This window comes from Salvelinus fontinalis, unplaced genomic scaffold (assembly GCF_029448725.1).
Source record: "Salvelinus fontinalis isolate EN_2023a unplaced genomic scaffold, ASM2944872v1 scaffold_0062, whole genome shotgun sequence".
NCBI classification, from domain to species: Eukaryota; Metazoa; Chordata; class Actinopteri; order Salmoniformes; family Salmonidae; genus Salvelinus; species Salvelinus fontinalis.
The window spans coordinates 154,870-172,288 of record NW_026600271.1 but is presented as its reverse complement, the minus strand read 5'-3'; the positions used below and the strand labels follow the sequence as shown (position 1 = coordinate 172,288).

At 40.3% G+C, this 17,419-nt stretch overlaps 1 protein-coding gene across 2 annotated transcripts in view; it reads left to right on the top strand.

Annotated features, from left to right (window-relative positions):
* LOC129842718 (zinc finger protein ZFP2-like) overlaps window positions 1–15,914 on the top strand; it is a 213,879-nt gene extending 197,965 nt beyond the window's left edge. The window contains exons 2-3 of one of the 2 annotated variants that reach the window (XM_055911344.1): window positions 5,001–5,178; window positions 14,283–15,914. In XM_055911344.1, coding sequence (XP_055767319.1) covers window positions 5,001–5,178; window positions 14,283–15,325 — 1,221 coding nt within the window. In that variant the 3' untranslated portion in view covers window positions 15,326–15,914. The remainder of the gene's footprint in view (window positions 1–5,000; window positions 5,179–14,282) is intronic. The other variant, XM_055911343.1, reaches the window with a different exon arrangement.
* Window positions 15,915–17,419: the final 1,505 nt, after the last annotated feature.

Genomic DNA, 17,419 nt, shown 5'->3' with positions numbered 1-17,419 from the left:
AGAGATGGGGTGTTTCCAACAGTAGTATCTAACTAAATGCTTGTGTTTCTAGCTCCAACAGTGCAGTAATATCTAAATTAATGCTTGTGTTTCTAGCTCCAACAGTGCAGTAATATCTAACTCAATGCTTGTGTTCCTAGCTCACAACAAATACCTAATACACACAAATCTAAGTAAAGGAATAAGAATATATAAAAATATGGACGAGTGATGTCAGAGGGGCATAGACTAAGATACAGTAGAATAGGATAGAATACAGTATATACATATGAGATGAGTAATGCATAGACTAAGATACAGTAGAATAGGATAGAATACAGTATATACATATGAGATGAGTAATGCATAGACTAAGATACAGTAGAACAGGATAGAATACAGTATATACATATGAGATGAGTAATGCATAGACTAAGATACAGTAGAATAGGATAGAATACAGTATATACATATGAGATGAGTAATGCATAGACTTAGATACAGTAGAATAGGATAGAATACAGTATATACATATGAGATGAGTAATGCATAGACTTAGATACAGTAGAATAGGATAGAATACAGTATATACATATGAGATGAGTAATGCATAGACTTAGATACAGTAGAATAGGATAGAATACAGTATATACATATGAGATGAGTAATGCATAGACTAAGATACAGTAGAATAGGATAGAATACAGTATATACATATGAGATGAGTAATACATAGACTAAGATACAGTAGAATAGGATAGAATACAGTATATACATATGAGATGAGTAATGCCAGATATGTAAACATGCAGGAGATCCATGAAGGAAAGATAGTGATGGTGCTCAGTGACGTTGTTGCAAATGGAGGGTAAAATAGTAAAACGTTTGAGTTCATTTTGTCCATTATTACATCATTACATCAAGTGTTCCAATGGTAAAACGTTTGAGTTCATTCTGTGCATTATTACATCATTACATCAAGTGTTCCAATGGTAAAACGTTTGAGTTCATTTTGTCCATTATTACATCATTACATCAAGTGTTCCAATGGTAAAACGTTTGAGTTCATTTTGTCCATTATTACATCATTACATCAAGTGTTCCAATGGTAAAACGTTTGAGTTCATTCTGTCCATTATTACATCATTACATCAAGTGTTCCAATGGTAAAACGTTTGAGTTCATTTTGTCCATTATTACATCATTACATCAAGTGTTCCAATGGTAAAACGTTTGAGTTCATTCTGTCCATTATTACATCATTACATCAAGTGTTCCAATGGTAAAACGTTTGAGTTCATTTTGTCCTGGTCACTTTGCCTACTGTTTATTGCCACGTTGGGATGCAACCTCTGTTGTCATTTTTTAAACATTTTTTATCATTTTACCCCCGTTTTTTCTCCCCAATTTCGATCTTGTCTCATCGCTGCAACTCCCCAATGGGCTCAGGAGGCGAAGGTCGAGTCATGCGTCCTCTGAAACATGACCCGTCAAACCGCGCTTCTTAACACCCGCCCGCTTAACCCGGAAGCCAGCTGCACCAATGTGTAGGAGGAAACACCGGGCGACGCTTGGCCAATTGTGTGCCGCCCTATGGAACTCAAGATCACGGCAGGTTGTGGTACAGCCCGGGATCGAACCCGGGTGACGCCTCTAGTGACGCCTCTAGCACTGTGATACAGTACCTTAGATCGCTGTGCCACTCGGGTCTATAGTGACGCCTCTAACACTGTGATCTAGTACCTTAGATCGCTGTGCCACTCGGGTGTATAGTGACACCTCTACACTGTGATACAGTACCTTAGATCGCTGCAACACTCAGGTCTATAGTGACACCTCTAACACGGTGATCTAGTACCTTAGATCGCTGTGCCACTCAGGCATTACTTTTTGATAACCAATTCTGATGGTTGTTAAAAGTGGAATTTTGACATAATTACCGTTATATCAACACACTGGACACTCCCAACACTCCCAACTATAATTCTCTTTGGCACTGTAGACATCTAGTGACCACTTGATTCCATGTGACATTATTACCGTTATATCAACACACTCAACACTCCCAACACCCCCAACTATAATTCTCTTTGGCACCGTAGACATCTAGTGACCACTTGATTCCATGTGACATTATTACCGTTATATCAACACACTCAACACTCCTAACACCCCCAACTATAATTCTCTTTGGCACCGTAGACATCTAGTGACCACTTGATTCCATGTGACATTATTACCGTTATATCAACACACTTAACACTCCCAACACCCCCAACTATAATTCTCTTTGTCACTGTAGACATCTAGTGACCACTTGACTCCATGTGACCAAACATTCCTGAGTCTCAAATAGTCGCCTGTTCCTTTTAATAGCCGGGCCGTAGCACACATAGCAAATACATTTTGGGTCTAAATTAAAGGAGCTACAATTATAGTTTAATTACATGTTTTAAACAAAATGTCCATAATATCTGCATTAATACGAATGAGCTACAAAAATCTCTGAAACTGGAAACACTTATCTCCCTCACCAGCTTTAAGCACCAGCTGTCAGAGCAGCTCACAGATTACTGTACCTGTACATAGCCCATCTATAATTTAGCCCAAACAACTACCTCTTCCCCTACTGTATTTATTTATTTATTTAGCTACTTTGCACCCCATTATTTATATCTCTACTTTGCACATTCTTCCACTGCAAATCTACCATTCCAGTGTTTTACTTGCTATATTGTATTTACTTCGCTACCAAGGCCTTTTTTTCCTTTACCTCCCTTATCTCACCTCACTTGCTCACATTGTATATAGACTAATTTTTCTACTGTATTATTGACTGTATGTTTGTTTTACTCCATGTGTAACTCTGTGTTGTTTTTGTCGAACTGCTTTGTTTTATCTTGGCCAGGTTGCAGTTGTAAATGAGAACTTGTTCTCAACTGTCCGACCTGGTTAAATAAAGGAGAAATAAATAACACATAATAATACATAATAATGTAGGAGCAGTATAGACCTAGTCTGTTCATTATATACATCTACATGATGTATTGTTACACCATGTAGGAACAGTATAGACATAGTCTGTTCATTATATACATCTACATGATGTATTGTTACACCATGTAGGAGCAGTATAGACCTAGTCTGTTCATTATATACATCTACATGAAGTATTGTTTCACCATGTAGGAGCAGTATAGACCTAGTCTGTTCATTATATACATCTACATGATGTATTGTTACACCATGTAGGAGCAGTATAGACCTAGTCTGTTCATTATATACATCTACATGATGTATTGTTACACCATGTAGGAGCAGTATAGACCTAGACTGTTCATTATATACATCTACATGATGTATTGTTACACCATGTAGGAGCAGTATAGACCTAGTCTGTTCATTATATACATCTATATGATGTATTGTTACACCATGTAGGAGCAGTATAGACCTAGTCTGTTCATTATATACATCTACATGATGTATTGTTACACCATGTAGGAGCAGTATAGACCTAGTCTGTTCATTATATACATCTACATGATGTATTGTTACACCATGTAGGAGCAGTATAGACCTAGTATGTTCATTATATACATCTACATGATGTATTGTTACACCATGTAGGAGCAGTATAGACCTAGTCTGTTCATTATATACATCTACATGATGTATTGTTACACCATGTAGGAGCAGTATAGACCTAGTATGTTCATTATATACATCTACATGATGTATTGTTACACCATGTAGGAGCAGTATAGACCTAGTCTGTTCATTATATACATCTACATGATGTATTGTTACACCATGTAGGAGCAGTATAGACCTAGTCTGTTCATTATATACATCTACATGATGTATTGTTACACCACGTAGGAGCAGTATGGACCTAGTCTGTTCATTATATACATCTACATGATGTATTGTTACACCACGTAGGAGCAGTATAGACCTAGTCTGTTCATTATATACATCTACATGATGTATTGTTACACCATGTAGGAGCAGTATGGACCTAGTCTGTTCATTATATACATCTACATGATGTATTGTTACACCATGTAGGAGCAGTATAGACCTAGTCTGTTCATTATATACATCTACATGATGTATTGTTACACCACGTAGGAGCAGTATAGACCTAGTCTGTTCATTATATACATCTACATGATGTATTGTTACACCATGTAGGAGCAGTATAGACATAGTCTGTTCATTATAGACATCTACATGATGTATTGTTACACCATGTAGGAGCAGTATAGACCTAGTCTGTTCATTATATACATCTATATGATGTGTTGTTACACCATGTAGGAGCAGTATGGACCTACAGTAGCTTGCTAATTATTTAGATGTAGTATGACTTAATGTAACTGCCTTAAATGTGCTGTAGTAAACATTTTTTATTCGCACTAATCGATCAACACATTCATGTCTTTGTATGTCTCAATATAATAGTATTATTTAATTAAATCCATCTAAAATAATCTTTGTCTGAAAATAAAATATGATCCTCAACTGCGTTTCCCCTCCAGTCAGCAGACAGCGATGTGCGTCTTTCAGGCGACGCTGCCAGCGTGACGTATAATCTAGTGGACGGTTCTTCATAAACAGCTCGTCAACCACCTCGGTAGCTTGCTAGCCAACATAGCCGAAAGATTCAAGCTATTTATACGCTTTCGGTGTATATTACCGACTGTGTTTTCGACACACTTAGGTCGTATCTACTTGTTAACCTATTTCATTTAATATTACGTTATTTTGTATTAGTCAGCTATAGTAGCTGGCTGGTTAAGTTAGCACTAGCCTAGTCGCTAATGATAGCTAGCTAGCTAACATCCCTGAACATGAGCTCCCTAAACTACTCCACTCTCGTTGAAGAAGAGGTGATCTGCTGGACGGAGAAAGAAGCTTTGGGGCTGAACATTGTCGTGAAAGAGGAGAAGGAAGAAGAGGATTTCACAGTAAAACAAGAAGTAGAAGGTGAGGCTGTTACAGTGAAAGAAGAAGAGAAAGACGTTACAGTGAAAGAAGAGGAAGACGTTACAGTGAAAGAGGAGGAGGATGTTACAGTAAAAGAAGAGGATGAGGAAGAGAAAGAAGTGGATGTAGTTTATGGAGTGAAGGAGGAAGGGGAGATTACTGTCACATTGAAAGATGAAGAGGAGATAGGAGATCTGATTAAAACCAGTAAGTACAGCCTTAAAATCGTTTTTTACTTTCAATATTCGGAGTTGGCTCATCAACCTCTTCAACGGAGGGCCCAGGATAATGACTGATATGTCTAGAATCAGACGACATAGAGAACAAGCTACCCCTTGTTTTCTCCGTTCCGTTTCCAAAAAGTGACTTAACATATATATTTGAGAAGGGTCTATCTGCTGACCGCAGACTGGGGGGCACGGCATGTAGTGATGTTTTACTACACACCGTGCCCCCCAATAGTGCCATGTGAGAGTTGGGTTGGCTACACCAAAGATTATGGATATACTGACAAGACGTCTCGCCGCCCAAACAAGGGGAGTCGTTGTCCACAAAGCGGCACTGTGGGTTGTCTATCTCCCGCCTACCCTTTCTTTGGATTGGTGGATTAATCTTATTATTGTAATCTATTGTTTATATTATATGAGGGTGTTTGACGTCAACCGCCTGTATTCAATGGAGAGAGATGCTAAGCTACTAGCATGAATATGCACCGCCTGTATTCAATGGAGAGAGATGCTAAGCTACTAGCATGAACATGCATAGCGATCTGGAGACAACTCCTATAGTGTTTTTATCAAAGTTGTCGGTATGTCACGTGTCCACATAACTTAATCATTACGAAACTTCTTTCCACATTGGATTGATAATTGTTTTACTTGGATACAACCTACTGTATCCTACTGGCATGACCTAGAGAGTTACAACCTACTGTAGCCTACTGGCATGACCTAGAGAGATACAACCTACTGTATCCTACTGGCATGACCTAGAGAGTTACAACCTACTGTAGCCTACTGGCATGACCTAGAGAGTTACAACCTACTGTAACCTACTGGCATGACCTAGAGAGATTAAACTTACTGTAACCTACTGGCATGACCTAGAGAGATACAACCTACTGTAACCTACTGGCATGACCTAGAGAGATACAACCTACTGTAGCATACTGGCAGGACCTAGAGAGATACAACCTACTGTAACCTACGGGCATGACCTAGAGAGATACAACCTACTGTAGTGTACTGTAACCTACTGGCATGACCTAGAGAGTTACAACCTACTGTAGCCTACTGGCATGACCTAGAGAGATACAACCTACTGTAGCATACTGGCTTGACCTGGAGTTACAACCTACTGTAACCTACGGGCATGACCTAGAGAGATACAACCTACTGTAACCTACTGGCATGACCTAGAGAGATACAACCTACTGTAACCTACTGGCATGACCTAGAGAGATACAACCTACTGTAACCCACTGGCTTGACCTAGAGAGCTAAAGTTGTTCAATTCCTGGATTTTAAATGAATATTTTCCAGTAATAATGATAATTTATGTCTTCCTATCCACATGTGGGTTCCCTCTCCTTTGTCTTCCTCTCTACACCAATAACAGACAACTACTATGAGTCTCCCAATCACTGCCTTTTTTATTTTATTTTATTTCACCTTTATTTAACCAGGTAGGCTAGTTGAGAACAAGTTCTCATTTGCAACTGCGACCTGGCCAAGATAAAGCATAGCAGTGTGAACAGACAACAACACAGAGTTACACATGGAGTAAACAATAAACAAGTTAATAACATGGTAGAAAAATGAGAATCTATATACAATGTGTGCAAAAGGCATGAGGTAGGCAATAAATCGAGTAATTACAATTTAGCAGATTAACACTGGAGTGATAAATCATCAGATGATCATGTGCAAGAAGAGATACTGGTGTGCAAAAGAGCAGAAAAGTAAATAAATAAAAGCAGTATGGGGGGTGAGGTAGGTCAATTGGGTGGGTAGTTTACAGATGGACTATGTACAGCTGCAGCGATCGGTTAGCTGCTCGGATAGCAGATTTTTAAAGTTGTTGAGGGAGATAAAAGTCTCCAACTTCAGAGATTTTTGCAATTCGTTCCAGTCGCAGGCAGCAGAGAACTGGAAGGAAAGGCGTCCAAATGAGGTTTTGGCTTTAGGGATGATCAGTGAGATACACCTGCTGGAGCGCGTGCTACGGGTGGGTGTAGCCATCGTGACCAGTGAACTGAGATAAGGCGGCACTTTACCTAGCATAGCCTTGTAGATGACCTGGAGCCAGTGGGTCTGACGACGAACATGTAGCGAGGGCCAGCCGACTAGGGCATACAGGTCGCAGTGGTGGGTCGTATAAGGTGCTTTAGTAACAAAACGGATGGCACTGTGATAAACTGCATCCAGTTTGCTGAGTAGAGTAATGGAAGCTATTTTGTAGATGACATCGCCGAAGTCGAGGATCGGTAGGATAGTCAGTTTTACTAGGGTAAGTTTGGCGGCGTGAGTGAAGGAGGCTTTGTTGCGGAATAGAAAGCCGACTCTAGATTTGATTTTGGATTGGAGATGTTTGATATGAGTCTGGAAGGAGAGTTTGCAGTCTAGCCAGACACCTAGGTACTTATAGATGTCCACATATTCTAGGTCGGAACCGTCCAGGGTGGTGATGCTAGTCGGGCGTGCGGGTGCAGGCAGCGAACGGTTGAAAAGCATGCATTTGGTTTTACTAGCGTTTAAGAGCAGTTGGAGGCCACGGAAGGAGTGTTGTATGGCATTGAAGCTCGTTTGGAGGTTAGATAGCACAGTGTCCAAGGAAGGGCCGGAAGTGTACAGAATGGTGTCGTCTGCATAGAGGTGGATCAGGGAATCGCCCGCAGCAAGAGCAACATCATTGATGTATACAGAGAAAAGAGTCGGCCCGAGAATTGAACCCTGTGGTACCCCCATAGAGACTGCCAGAGGACCGGACAACATGCCCTCCGATTTGACACACTGAACTCTGTCTGCAAAGTAGTTGGTGAACCAGGCAAGGCAGTCATAATGTGATATAGCCTGATACAGCCTCACATACGGCCTGATGTGATACAGCCTGGATTGGAACCAGGGACTGTAGTGACGCCTCTTGCCCTGAGATGCAGTGACTTAGACCGCTGCGTCCGGGTGTGTGTTTAACTCTTTAACTGTACTAGAATGTTAAAAGGCCGCTAAAATTTTAAATATCGGTTATCGGTATCGTTTTTTGGGGGCAAGGAAAATATTGGCCAAAAATGTGATATCGGTGCATCCCATTATTCTAAAATTGATTATTATTTTTTTTAAATCCTCATCAATCTACACACAATACCCCATAATGACATCACAATACCCCATAATGCCATCACAATACCCCATAATGCCATCACAATTGTAACAGTCCTGACCTGTTTTATGTTGTTTTTGTATGTGTTTTAGGTCAGGGCATGTGTTTTGGGTGGGCAGTCTATGTTATCTGTTTCTATGTTGGTTTTGGTTGCCTGGTATGGCTCTTAATTAGAGGCAGGTGTTTTGCGTTCTCCTCTAATTAAGAGTCATATTTAGGTAGGGTGTTCTCACTGTTTGTTTGTGGGTGATTGTCTCCTGTTTCTGTGTCAATGTTACACCATACGGGATTGTTTCGGTTTGTTCGTGCGTTTATGTAGTCTGTTCCTGTGTCGGCGTGCTTCGTGTATTTGTAAGTTCGTTTGTTCAGGTCTGTCTACATCGTTTTGTTATTTTGTTAGTTATATCAAGTATAGTTCGTTTTCGTCTTAGTTTGGTCTGTTTTGTTTATTTAATAAATATCATGTATTCACAACCCGCTGCGCCTTGGCTCGATCACTACACCTCCTCTTCTTATGAAGAGAGAGAGGAACGCCGTTACAACAATACCCCATAATGCCAAATCAAAAACAGGTTTAGATTTTTTGCAAATGTATTAAAAATATTCCCCAGGATAACTAGTCTCAGAGTAATGTTAGATCCCAGGATAACTAGTCTCGGAGTAATGTATGATCCCAGGATAACTAGTCTGAGAGTAATGTTAGATCCCAGGATAACTAGTCTCAGAGTAATGTTAGATTCCAGGATAACTAGTCTCAGAGTAATGTATGATCCCAGGATAACTAGTCTGAGAGTAATGTTAGATCCCAGGATAACTAGTCTGAGTAATGTAAGATCCCAGGATAACTAGTCTCAGAGTAATGTTAGATTCCAGGATAACTAGTCTCAGAGTAATGTTAGATCCCAGGATAACTAGTCTCAGAGTAATGTAAGTCTCAGATAGTTTTAACCCATTACAGTCTAAGCCCTGTCTGAGGGGGAGGTTCTTCTAAGCTATATGGAATTGTTTTAAGGTTTAAACAACATGAAGGGCTTCCCCTGTATTGTACTGTTTTATAAGGTTATACCAAGGATCATTTTGCTATTTGATTTTGAACTGTAAGACCCATGGAAGTATCAACAAAAAATATTTATCCATACTGCTATAACCCATACTAACACATTGGATAACATTCACAACATGGAACAACAGTAACCATAGTAACACATTGGATAACATTCACAACAGTGAACAACAGTAACCATAGTAACACATTGGATAACATTCACAACATGGAACAACAGTAACCATAGTAACACATTGGATAACATTCACAACATGGAACAACAGTAACCATAGTAACATTGTTTCCCCCAGAACATCTAAAGGAAGTTTGTTCTGAAGTGTCTGTCTGATATCTAAGAGATGTAAAAAATTATATCTATATTTTTTACATGTCTTTAAGTCTTTAACCCCCTTTTTGTCACTTGTCTTTCCACATTTTGTTACATTACAGCCTTATTCTACAATGGATTAAATAAATAAAAATCCTCATCAGTCTACACACAATACCCCGTAATGACAAAGAGAAAATAGGTTTGGAGAAAAAACGTCACATTTATTAAAAATAAAAAACAGAAATACCTTATTTACATAAGTATTCAGACCCTTTGCTATGAGACTTGAAATTGACCTCGGGTGCCTACTGTTTCCATTGATCATTGTTGAGATGTTTCTACAACTTGATTGGAGTCCACCTGTGGTAAATTCAATTGATTGACATGATTTGGAAAGGCACGCACCTGTCTGGCTACCACAGCGTTCTGAAGCGATACGCCATCCCATCTGGTTTGGCTTAGTGGGACTATCATTTGTTTTTCAACAGGACAATGACCCAACACACCTCCAGGCTGTGTAAGGGCTATTTTACCAAAAAGGAGAGTGATGAGTGCTGCATCAGATAACCTGGCCTTCACAATCACCTGACCTCAACCCAATTGAGATGGTTTGGGATGAGTTGGACCACAGAGTGAAGTAAAAGCAGGCAACAAGTGCTCAGCATATGTGGGAACTCCTTCAAGACTGTTGGAAAAGCATTCCAGGTGAAGCTGGTTGAGAGAATGCCAAGAGTGTGCAAAGCTGTCATCAAGGTGGCTATATTTTGAATTGTTCACCACTTTTTGTTGGTTACTACATGATTCCGTATGTGTTATTTCATAGTTTTGATTTCGTCACTATTATTCTACAATGTAGATCAAATGGTAAAACAAATCATTATAACCCTTGAATGAGTAGGTGTGTCCACTCGTTTGACTGGTAATGTAAATCTCATGAATGTTTTTACATTCAGTTACATGAAGTCACTTTCTTACCACTTCTTCCATAGTCAAACATGTAAGGAAAGATTTTTTTAAATCAAAAGGGATGCTGTCAAAAATGTATTGAATTAAAATGGATTTACCCAGCATGCAAAGCACTACAGCCACTCTGTGATGACCAGTTCTGATCTTTTATTGGGGGATCAAGTCTAGATTAAACCTCATAGGAAGACAGTTTTATCATGTGGAGGTTTCATTTAGGTCTCTGTTTAACGACATACTCTGTGTGTCTTTGCAAGGAGAGGAACCAGACTCTCACTCTGACAGCGAGAAGAATCCTTCAGGGGAACCAGACCCAGAGACGCCCAAACCAGTGAGACAACACCACTGCTCCCACTGTGAAAATAGTTTTTGCTGGTTAGGGAACCTAAAACTGCATGAGAGGACACACGCCGGAGAAAAGCCTTTCCAATGTTCCCAGTGTGGAAAGAGTTTTACTAAGATAGGGCACTTGAAAGCTCATGAGAGGATACACACAGGAGAAAAGCCTTTCCAATGCTCCCAGTGTAGAAAGAGTTTACCATGTTAACTAACCTGAAAAGGCATGAGAGAATACACACAGGAGAAAAGCATTTTCTGCTCCCAAAAATAGATTTTCACGAATAGCTCATGAGAGGATACAGAGGAGAAAAGCCTTTCCAATGCTTCACAGATGAAAGCAGGTTCACACTGAGCATGTGACAGACGTGACAAGAGTCTGGAGACGCCGTGGAGAACGTTCTACTGCCTGCAACATCCTCCAGCATGACCGGTTTGGTGGTGGGTCAGTCATGGTGTGGGGTGGCATTTCTTTGGGGGCCGCACAGCCCTCCATGTGCTCGCCAGAGGTAGCCTGACTGCCATTAGGTACCGAGATGAGATCCTTGTGAGACCATATGCTGGTGCGGTTGGCCCTGGGTTCCTCCTAATACAAGACAATGCTAGACCTCATGTGGCTGGAGTGTGTCAGCAGTTCCTGCAAGAGGAAGGCATTGATGCTATGGACTGGCCCGCCCGTTCCCCAGACCTGAATCCAATTGAGCACATCTGGGACATCATGTCTCGCTCCATACACCAACGTCACGTTGCACCACAGACTGTCCAGGAGTTGGAGGATGCTTTAGTCCAGGTCTGGGAGGAGATGCCTCAGGAGACCATCCGCCACCTCACCAGGAGCATGCCCAGGCGTTGTAGGGAGGTCATACAGGCCACACACACTACTGAGCCTCATCTTGACTTGTTTTAAGGACATTACATCAAAGTTGGATCAGCCTGTAGTGTGGTTTTCCACTTTAATTTTGAGTGTGACTCCAAATCCAGACCTCCATGGATTGCTAAATTTGATTTCCATTGATTATTTTTGTGTGATTTTGTTGTCAGCACATTCAACTATGTAAAGAAAAAAGTATTTAATAAGAATATTTCATTCAGATCTAGGATTTGTTATTTTAGTGTTCCCTTTATTTTTTTGAGCAGTGTATATACATATATATAGTCTGTTCAACCTCTCTTTCGTGTCGTCCGAGATTCCTAAAGATTGTAAAGCTGCCGTGGTCATCCCCCTCTCCAAAGGGTGTGACACTCTAGACCCAAACTGTTACAGACCTATATCTAGCCTACCCTGCCTTTCTAAGGTCTTCGAAAGCCAAGTTAACAAACAGATTACCGACCATTTCAAATCCCACCGTACCTTCTCCGCTATGCAATCTGGTTTCAGAGCTGGTCATGGGTGCACGTCAGCCACGCTCAAGGTACTAAACGATATCAGAACCGCCATCGATAAAAGACAGTACTGTGCAGCCGTCTTCATCGACCTGGCCAAGGCTTTTGACTCTGTCAATCACCATATTCTTATCAGCAGACTCAACAGCCGATAAGAACAACCGATCAATCAACAACCGATCGCTGCCCACACCCGTCCGACTAGCATCACTGCTCTGGACGGTTCTGACTTAGAATATGTGGACAACTATAAATATCTAGGTGTCTGGCTAGACTGTAAACTCTCCTTCCAGACTAATAATAAGCATTTCCAATCCAAAATTAAATCTAGAATTGGCTTCCTATTTCGCAACAAAGCCTCCTTCACTCACACTGCCAAACATACCCTCGTAAAACTGACTATCCTACCGATCCTTGACTTCGGCGATTTCATTTTCAAAATAGCCTCCAACACTCTACACAGCAAACTGGATACAGTCTATCACAGTGCCACCCGTTTTGTCACCAAAGCCCCATATACCACTGCTCTCGTCGGCTGGCCCTTGCTACATATTCGTCGCCAAACCCACTGTCTCCAGGTCATCTATAAGTCTTTGCTAGGCCGCCTTAACTCAGAATACTGGTCACCATAGCAACACCCACCCATAGAACGCGCTCCAGGAAGTATATCTCACTGGTCATCCACAAAACCAACACATCCTTTGGCCGCCTTTCCTTCCAGTTCTCTGCTGCCAATAACTGGAACGAATTGCAAAAATCGCTGAAGTAGGAGACATATCTCCCTCACTAACTTTAAGCATTAGCTATCTGAGCAGCTTACCGATCGCTGCAGCTGTACACAGCCCATCTGTAAATAGCTCATACAACTGCCTACCTCATCCCCATGTTTTATTAACTTTTTTTGCTCTTTTGCACACCAGTATTTCTACTTGCACATCATCATCTGCACATCTATCACTCCAGTGTTAATTTGTAATTACTTCGCTACTAAGGCCTATTTATTGCCTTACCTCCTTACTCAACTTGCACACACTGTATATAGACTTTCTATTGTGTTATTGACTCTACGTTTGTTTATCCCAAGTGTATGTAACTCTGTTGTTTTTTTGTCGCTTTGCTTTATCTTGGCCAGGTCGCAGTTGTAAATGAGAACTTGTTCTCGACTGGCCTACCTGGTTAAATAAAGGTGAAATACAAAGAAATCTTAACTTTATTAGCAACACCCAAATGTATACTGTCATTAACGCGGTTCTTCAATAATTACACATAATTCTTAATACTGTAGCAAACATTTATATTAAGCAGGACATTCAAACGAGCCTTACAATTATAATCCAAAGTAGTGTGAAATGTACTCATAATCAACCTGGAAATAGAGGTTACTCCCCTGAGTTTTCCCCCATTCACATTCAGAATACATTGTGAAAAACTAAAAGCTTTGCTCACCATTTTTGCTCCAGGCAGATATACTACATCCATAACTTGTGGTTTCCTCATTAGCAGATATACTACATCCATTACTATCGGTTTCCTCATTAGCGGGGAGGTGTTTCTGCAATCAAATTGTGTGCGCATCGCCCTTGTGCCGCAATTTTATTAAACACAGAAAGGGGCCTATATTGGAGACCAAAAGTCGTCTGGCACACTGCTCAGAGTTTCAACAACATGAATAACTTATTTCTAGTCTACAATCATTGATGTTACTACTAAAATAAGACTATTCTTGCTCATTTTAAGACAATTGTCAAATAATTTTAACATTCATTACAGACGTCAATTGTTGTACAACATCATGGCTACGCTGTTGGCATCACCTTTTACAGTGGATTTCCATTGTTGTGGGCCTTTAATCATCTGACTTTGTTCTTCGCACAGGAGAGATACGGGACTATCGTGGATCCTCTGGGGAGCCTCAACAACCTCATGATGCTGACGAGGCAGAGAAGAGTCTCTCCAGATCAGAACGCCTCAATAAACACCAGCAGAGATCCACAGGGAAGAGAACTCACTGCTGCTCTGACTGTGGGAAGAGATTCACCTCATCAGGCATTACAATTCATCAAAGGATCCACACAGGAGAGAAATCTAATAGCTGTGATCAATGTGGGAAGAGTTTTGGTCAATCTTGCCATCTGACTCAACACCAGAGAACACACACAGGAGAGAAACCTTATAGCTGTGGTCAATGTGGGAAGAGTTTTGGTCAATCTCGCCATCTGACTCAACACCAGAGAACACACACAGGAGAGAAACCTTACAGCTGTGATCAATGTGGGAAGAGTTTTACTAAATCCGGCTATCTGACAGTGCACCAGAGAACACACACAGGAGAGAAACCTTTTAGCTGTGATCAATGTGGGATGAGTTTTACTACATCAAGCTCTCTGACTATACACCAGAGAACACACACAGGAGAGAAATCTTATAGCTGTGATCAATGTGGGAAGAGTTTTACTACATCTGGCTCTCTGACAGTGCACCAGAGAACACACACAGGAGAGAAATCTTATAGTTGTAATCATTGTGGGAAGAGTTTTAAGACATCTAGCCATCTGACTCCACACCAGAGAACACACACAGGAGAGAAACCTTTTAGCTGTGATCAATGTGGGATGAGTTTTTCTACATCAAGCTCTCTGACTATACACCAGAGAACACACACAGGAGAGAAATCTTATAGTTGTAATCATTGTGAGAAGAGTTTTCCTACATCTAGCCAGCTGACTTCACACCAGAGAACACACACAGGAGAGAAACCTTATAGCTGTGATCAATGTGGGATGAGTTTTACTACATCAAGTCATCTGATTCGACACCAGAGAACACACACAGGAGAGAAACCTCATAGCTGTGATCAATGTGACAAGAGATACTCTAATAAAAGGTGTTTGATCAAACATCAGAAAATGCATACATGAAGAAGTTGTTTCATGATATCAATGAATTAATGTCACAATGTAGAATGTTTTAACATTGTAGTAGGAGTATTTTAATGATGTCACAATGTAGAATGTTTTAACATTGTAGAAGGAGTATTTTAATGATGTCACAATGTAGAATGTTTTAACATTGTAGTAGGAGTATTTTAATGATGTCACAATGTAGAATGTTTTAACATTGTAGTAGGAGTATTTTAATGATGTCACAATATAGAATGTTTTAACATTGTAGAAGGAGTATTTTAATGATGTTCTACCTTATCCTTATCGTTTACCCTGTTCAATTGATTGCAGCATGATATGGATATTAGCTTCAGGGGAAAATCCAGGCTCTGAATTGAAAGAGTATTATTTAACAAAAAGTGACTAACAAAAAAAGAGCTGTGTTACACTTACTGCGTTGGTGACCCACTTTAATCAAAATGCAGCACTTCAAAATGTAGCTAGCTGTTTTCTACAAGTTGAAAAAGCTGCTTGTTTTAAAAAAATACATGTAATATGATAATTGTTGCAGATGTTTGTGTATATACACACATGAAAGCAGTATAATAAATTGTTCTATAATCAATTTTTATTAACAATCGTTCATTCTTAGATGTGCTAACCCAAATGCATGACATTGGGGCCCGATCCAACAACATGCCTATCGAGTGAACCCTGAAAAGAGAGAGAGAAGTAAGGTGGAAAGTTACTACGGATATTGCAGGAGTTGGTTACTGATTGTCTCAAGGGTGGGCAGTCAGCAAGTTTTGCGTTTAGCCAGTGCGTTGCCATGGGTCACTATTTTGACTGCACGTTTTTCCCTATTGGAGAGGGGTTTTGTTTGGGCTCGTTTCAAAGGAAAGAGAGTTCTAGAAGCTAGTTAGTTTTAGGTTTCTTTGTGGGAAAAATAAATATTGTTTTTAGTTGTTGTTAGACAGACACCATGTTTATATTGGTGAAGGTGAAGCATTGTAGTTGATTATAATGTGAAATGGAAGTTGTTTTCTGTTGGTGGTGAGCATTCTCTTAAGGTGTTAGTTAGTCTTTGGTTTTTCCATTTATGTTTTGAGGTTGGACTTTAGCACGTCTAGCTCGTTAGCACGTAGGACACACTGATTGGTGTCACCCTGTTAGTCAGTATTTGTTACACCTGTGCTGGCTTGTCCATCTCGTTAGTGGGAAGGTGTTTCACCTGAGCAGGTCCAGGTTATATTTAAGAGTGTCTGGCCCAGTGCCTCAGTTGTCTTGATAGATGTGGAGAGTCAACACCTTTAGTTGCGCAACCTTTTTGGTTTGGTTCCTGTCTTAAAGTTTGGTGTGGGTTTTTCTTTTGTTTGCCTCTTCTTGGCAGATTTAGTGGGTCTCATGGTGGGTGTCTTTTAGGTCCCAGTTGTTGTTACTAGTCAACTTTCAGTGGACACTGAGAGAGCAAAACTGCAACATCATGTTATAATACTTTTATTGCATCAAATGGTTGTTTTATGCAACAGAATAGAGGGTTCTTAGAACTCTTGTGTCTGTGTGTTCTACTGAGGATGGACCTCTGGGAGAAAACACTGACAGGAGATTTACAATGTCTAGAGACCTTATTCCAGAGCATGAGTTAATGTTTCTGTTCTATATGGTACCAGGGAGAGATGACCCCAGGGCCAGACCCTGGTCTCTACACAAAGAGTACTGTTTTTACAGCAGATACTGTCTGCTGACAATTATAGGTATCTTTCATACAAATCTTAACCTTGTGACCCGTTCTATACATCTGTTGTTCGTTATGTAGGTTGAAAGGGGTATATCTTGGCTATAAAAGACCTTTGTACTTTCGTCCTGTGGGTCGACCAGCCATCATTATCGTAGAGCACTCAATTGATTCACTTTATATGTGTACGTTGTATTTACCTGCTCCATTATTAATAAGTGAATAAAGATTTAGTTTAAGAATAACTCTGACTTGTGTGGTAAGTTTCTCTCCTCATTTGATATTAAAGAAGTTAACCCTTTTAAATGCCAACTTCAATGGGCTAGGGACGTCCCAAGGATGTGTAATTTCTCACCCCTTTTGGCTGTAGGAAAGTTAATTTCTCCTCAGGCACA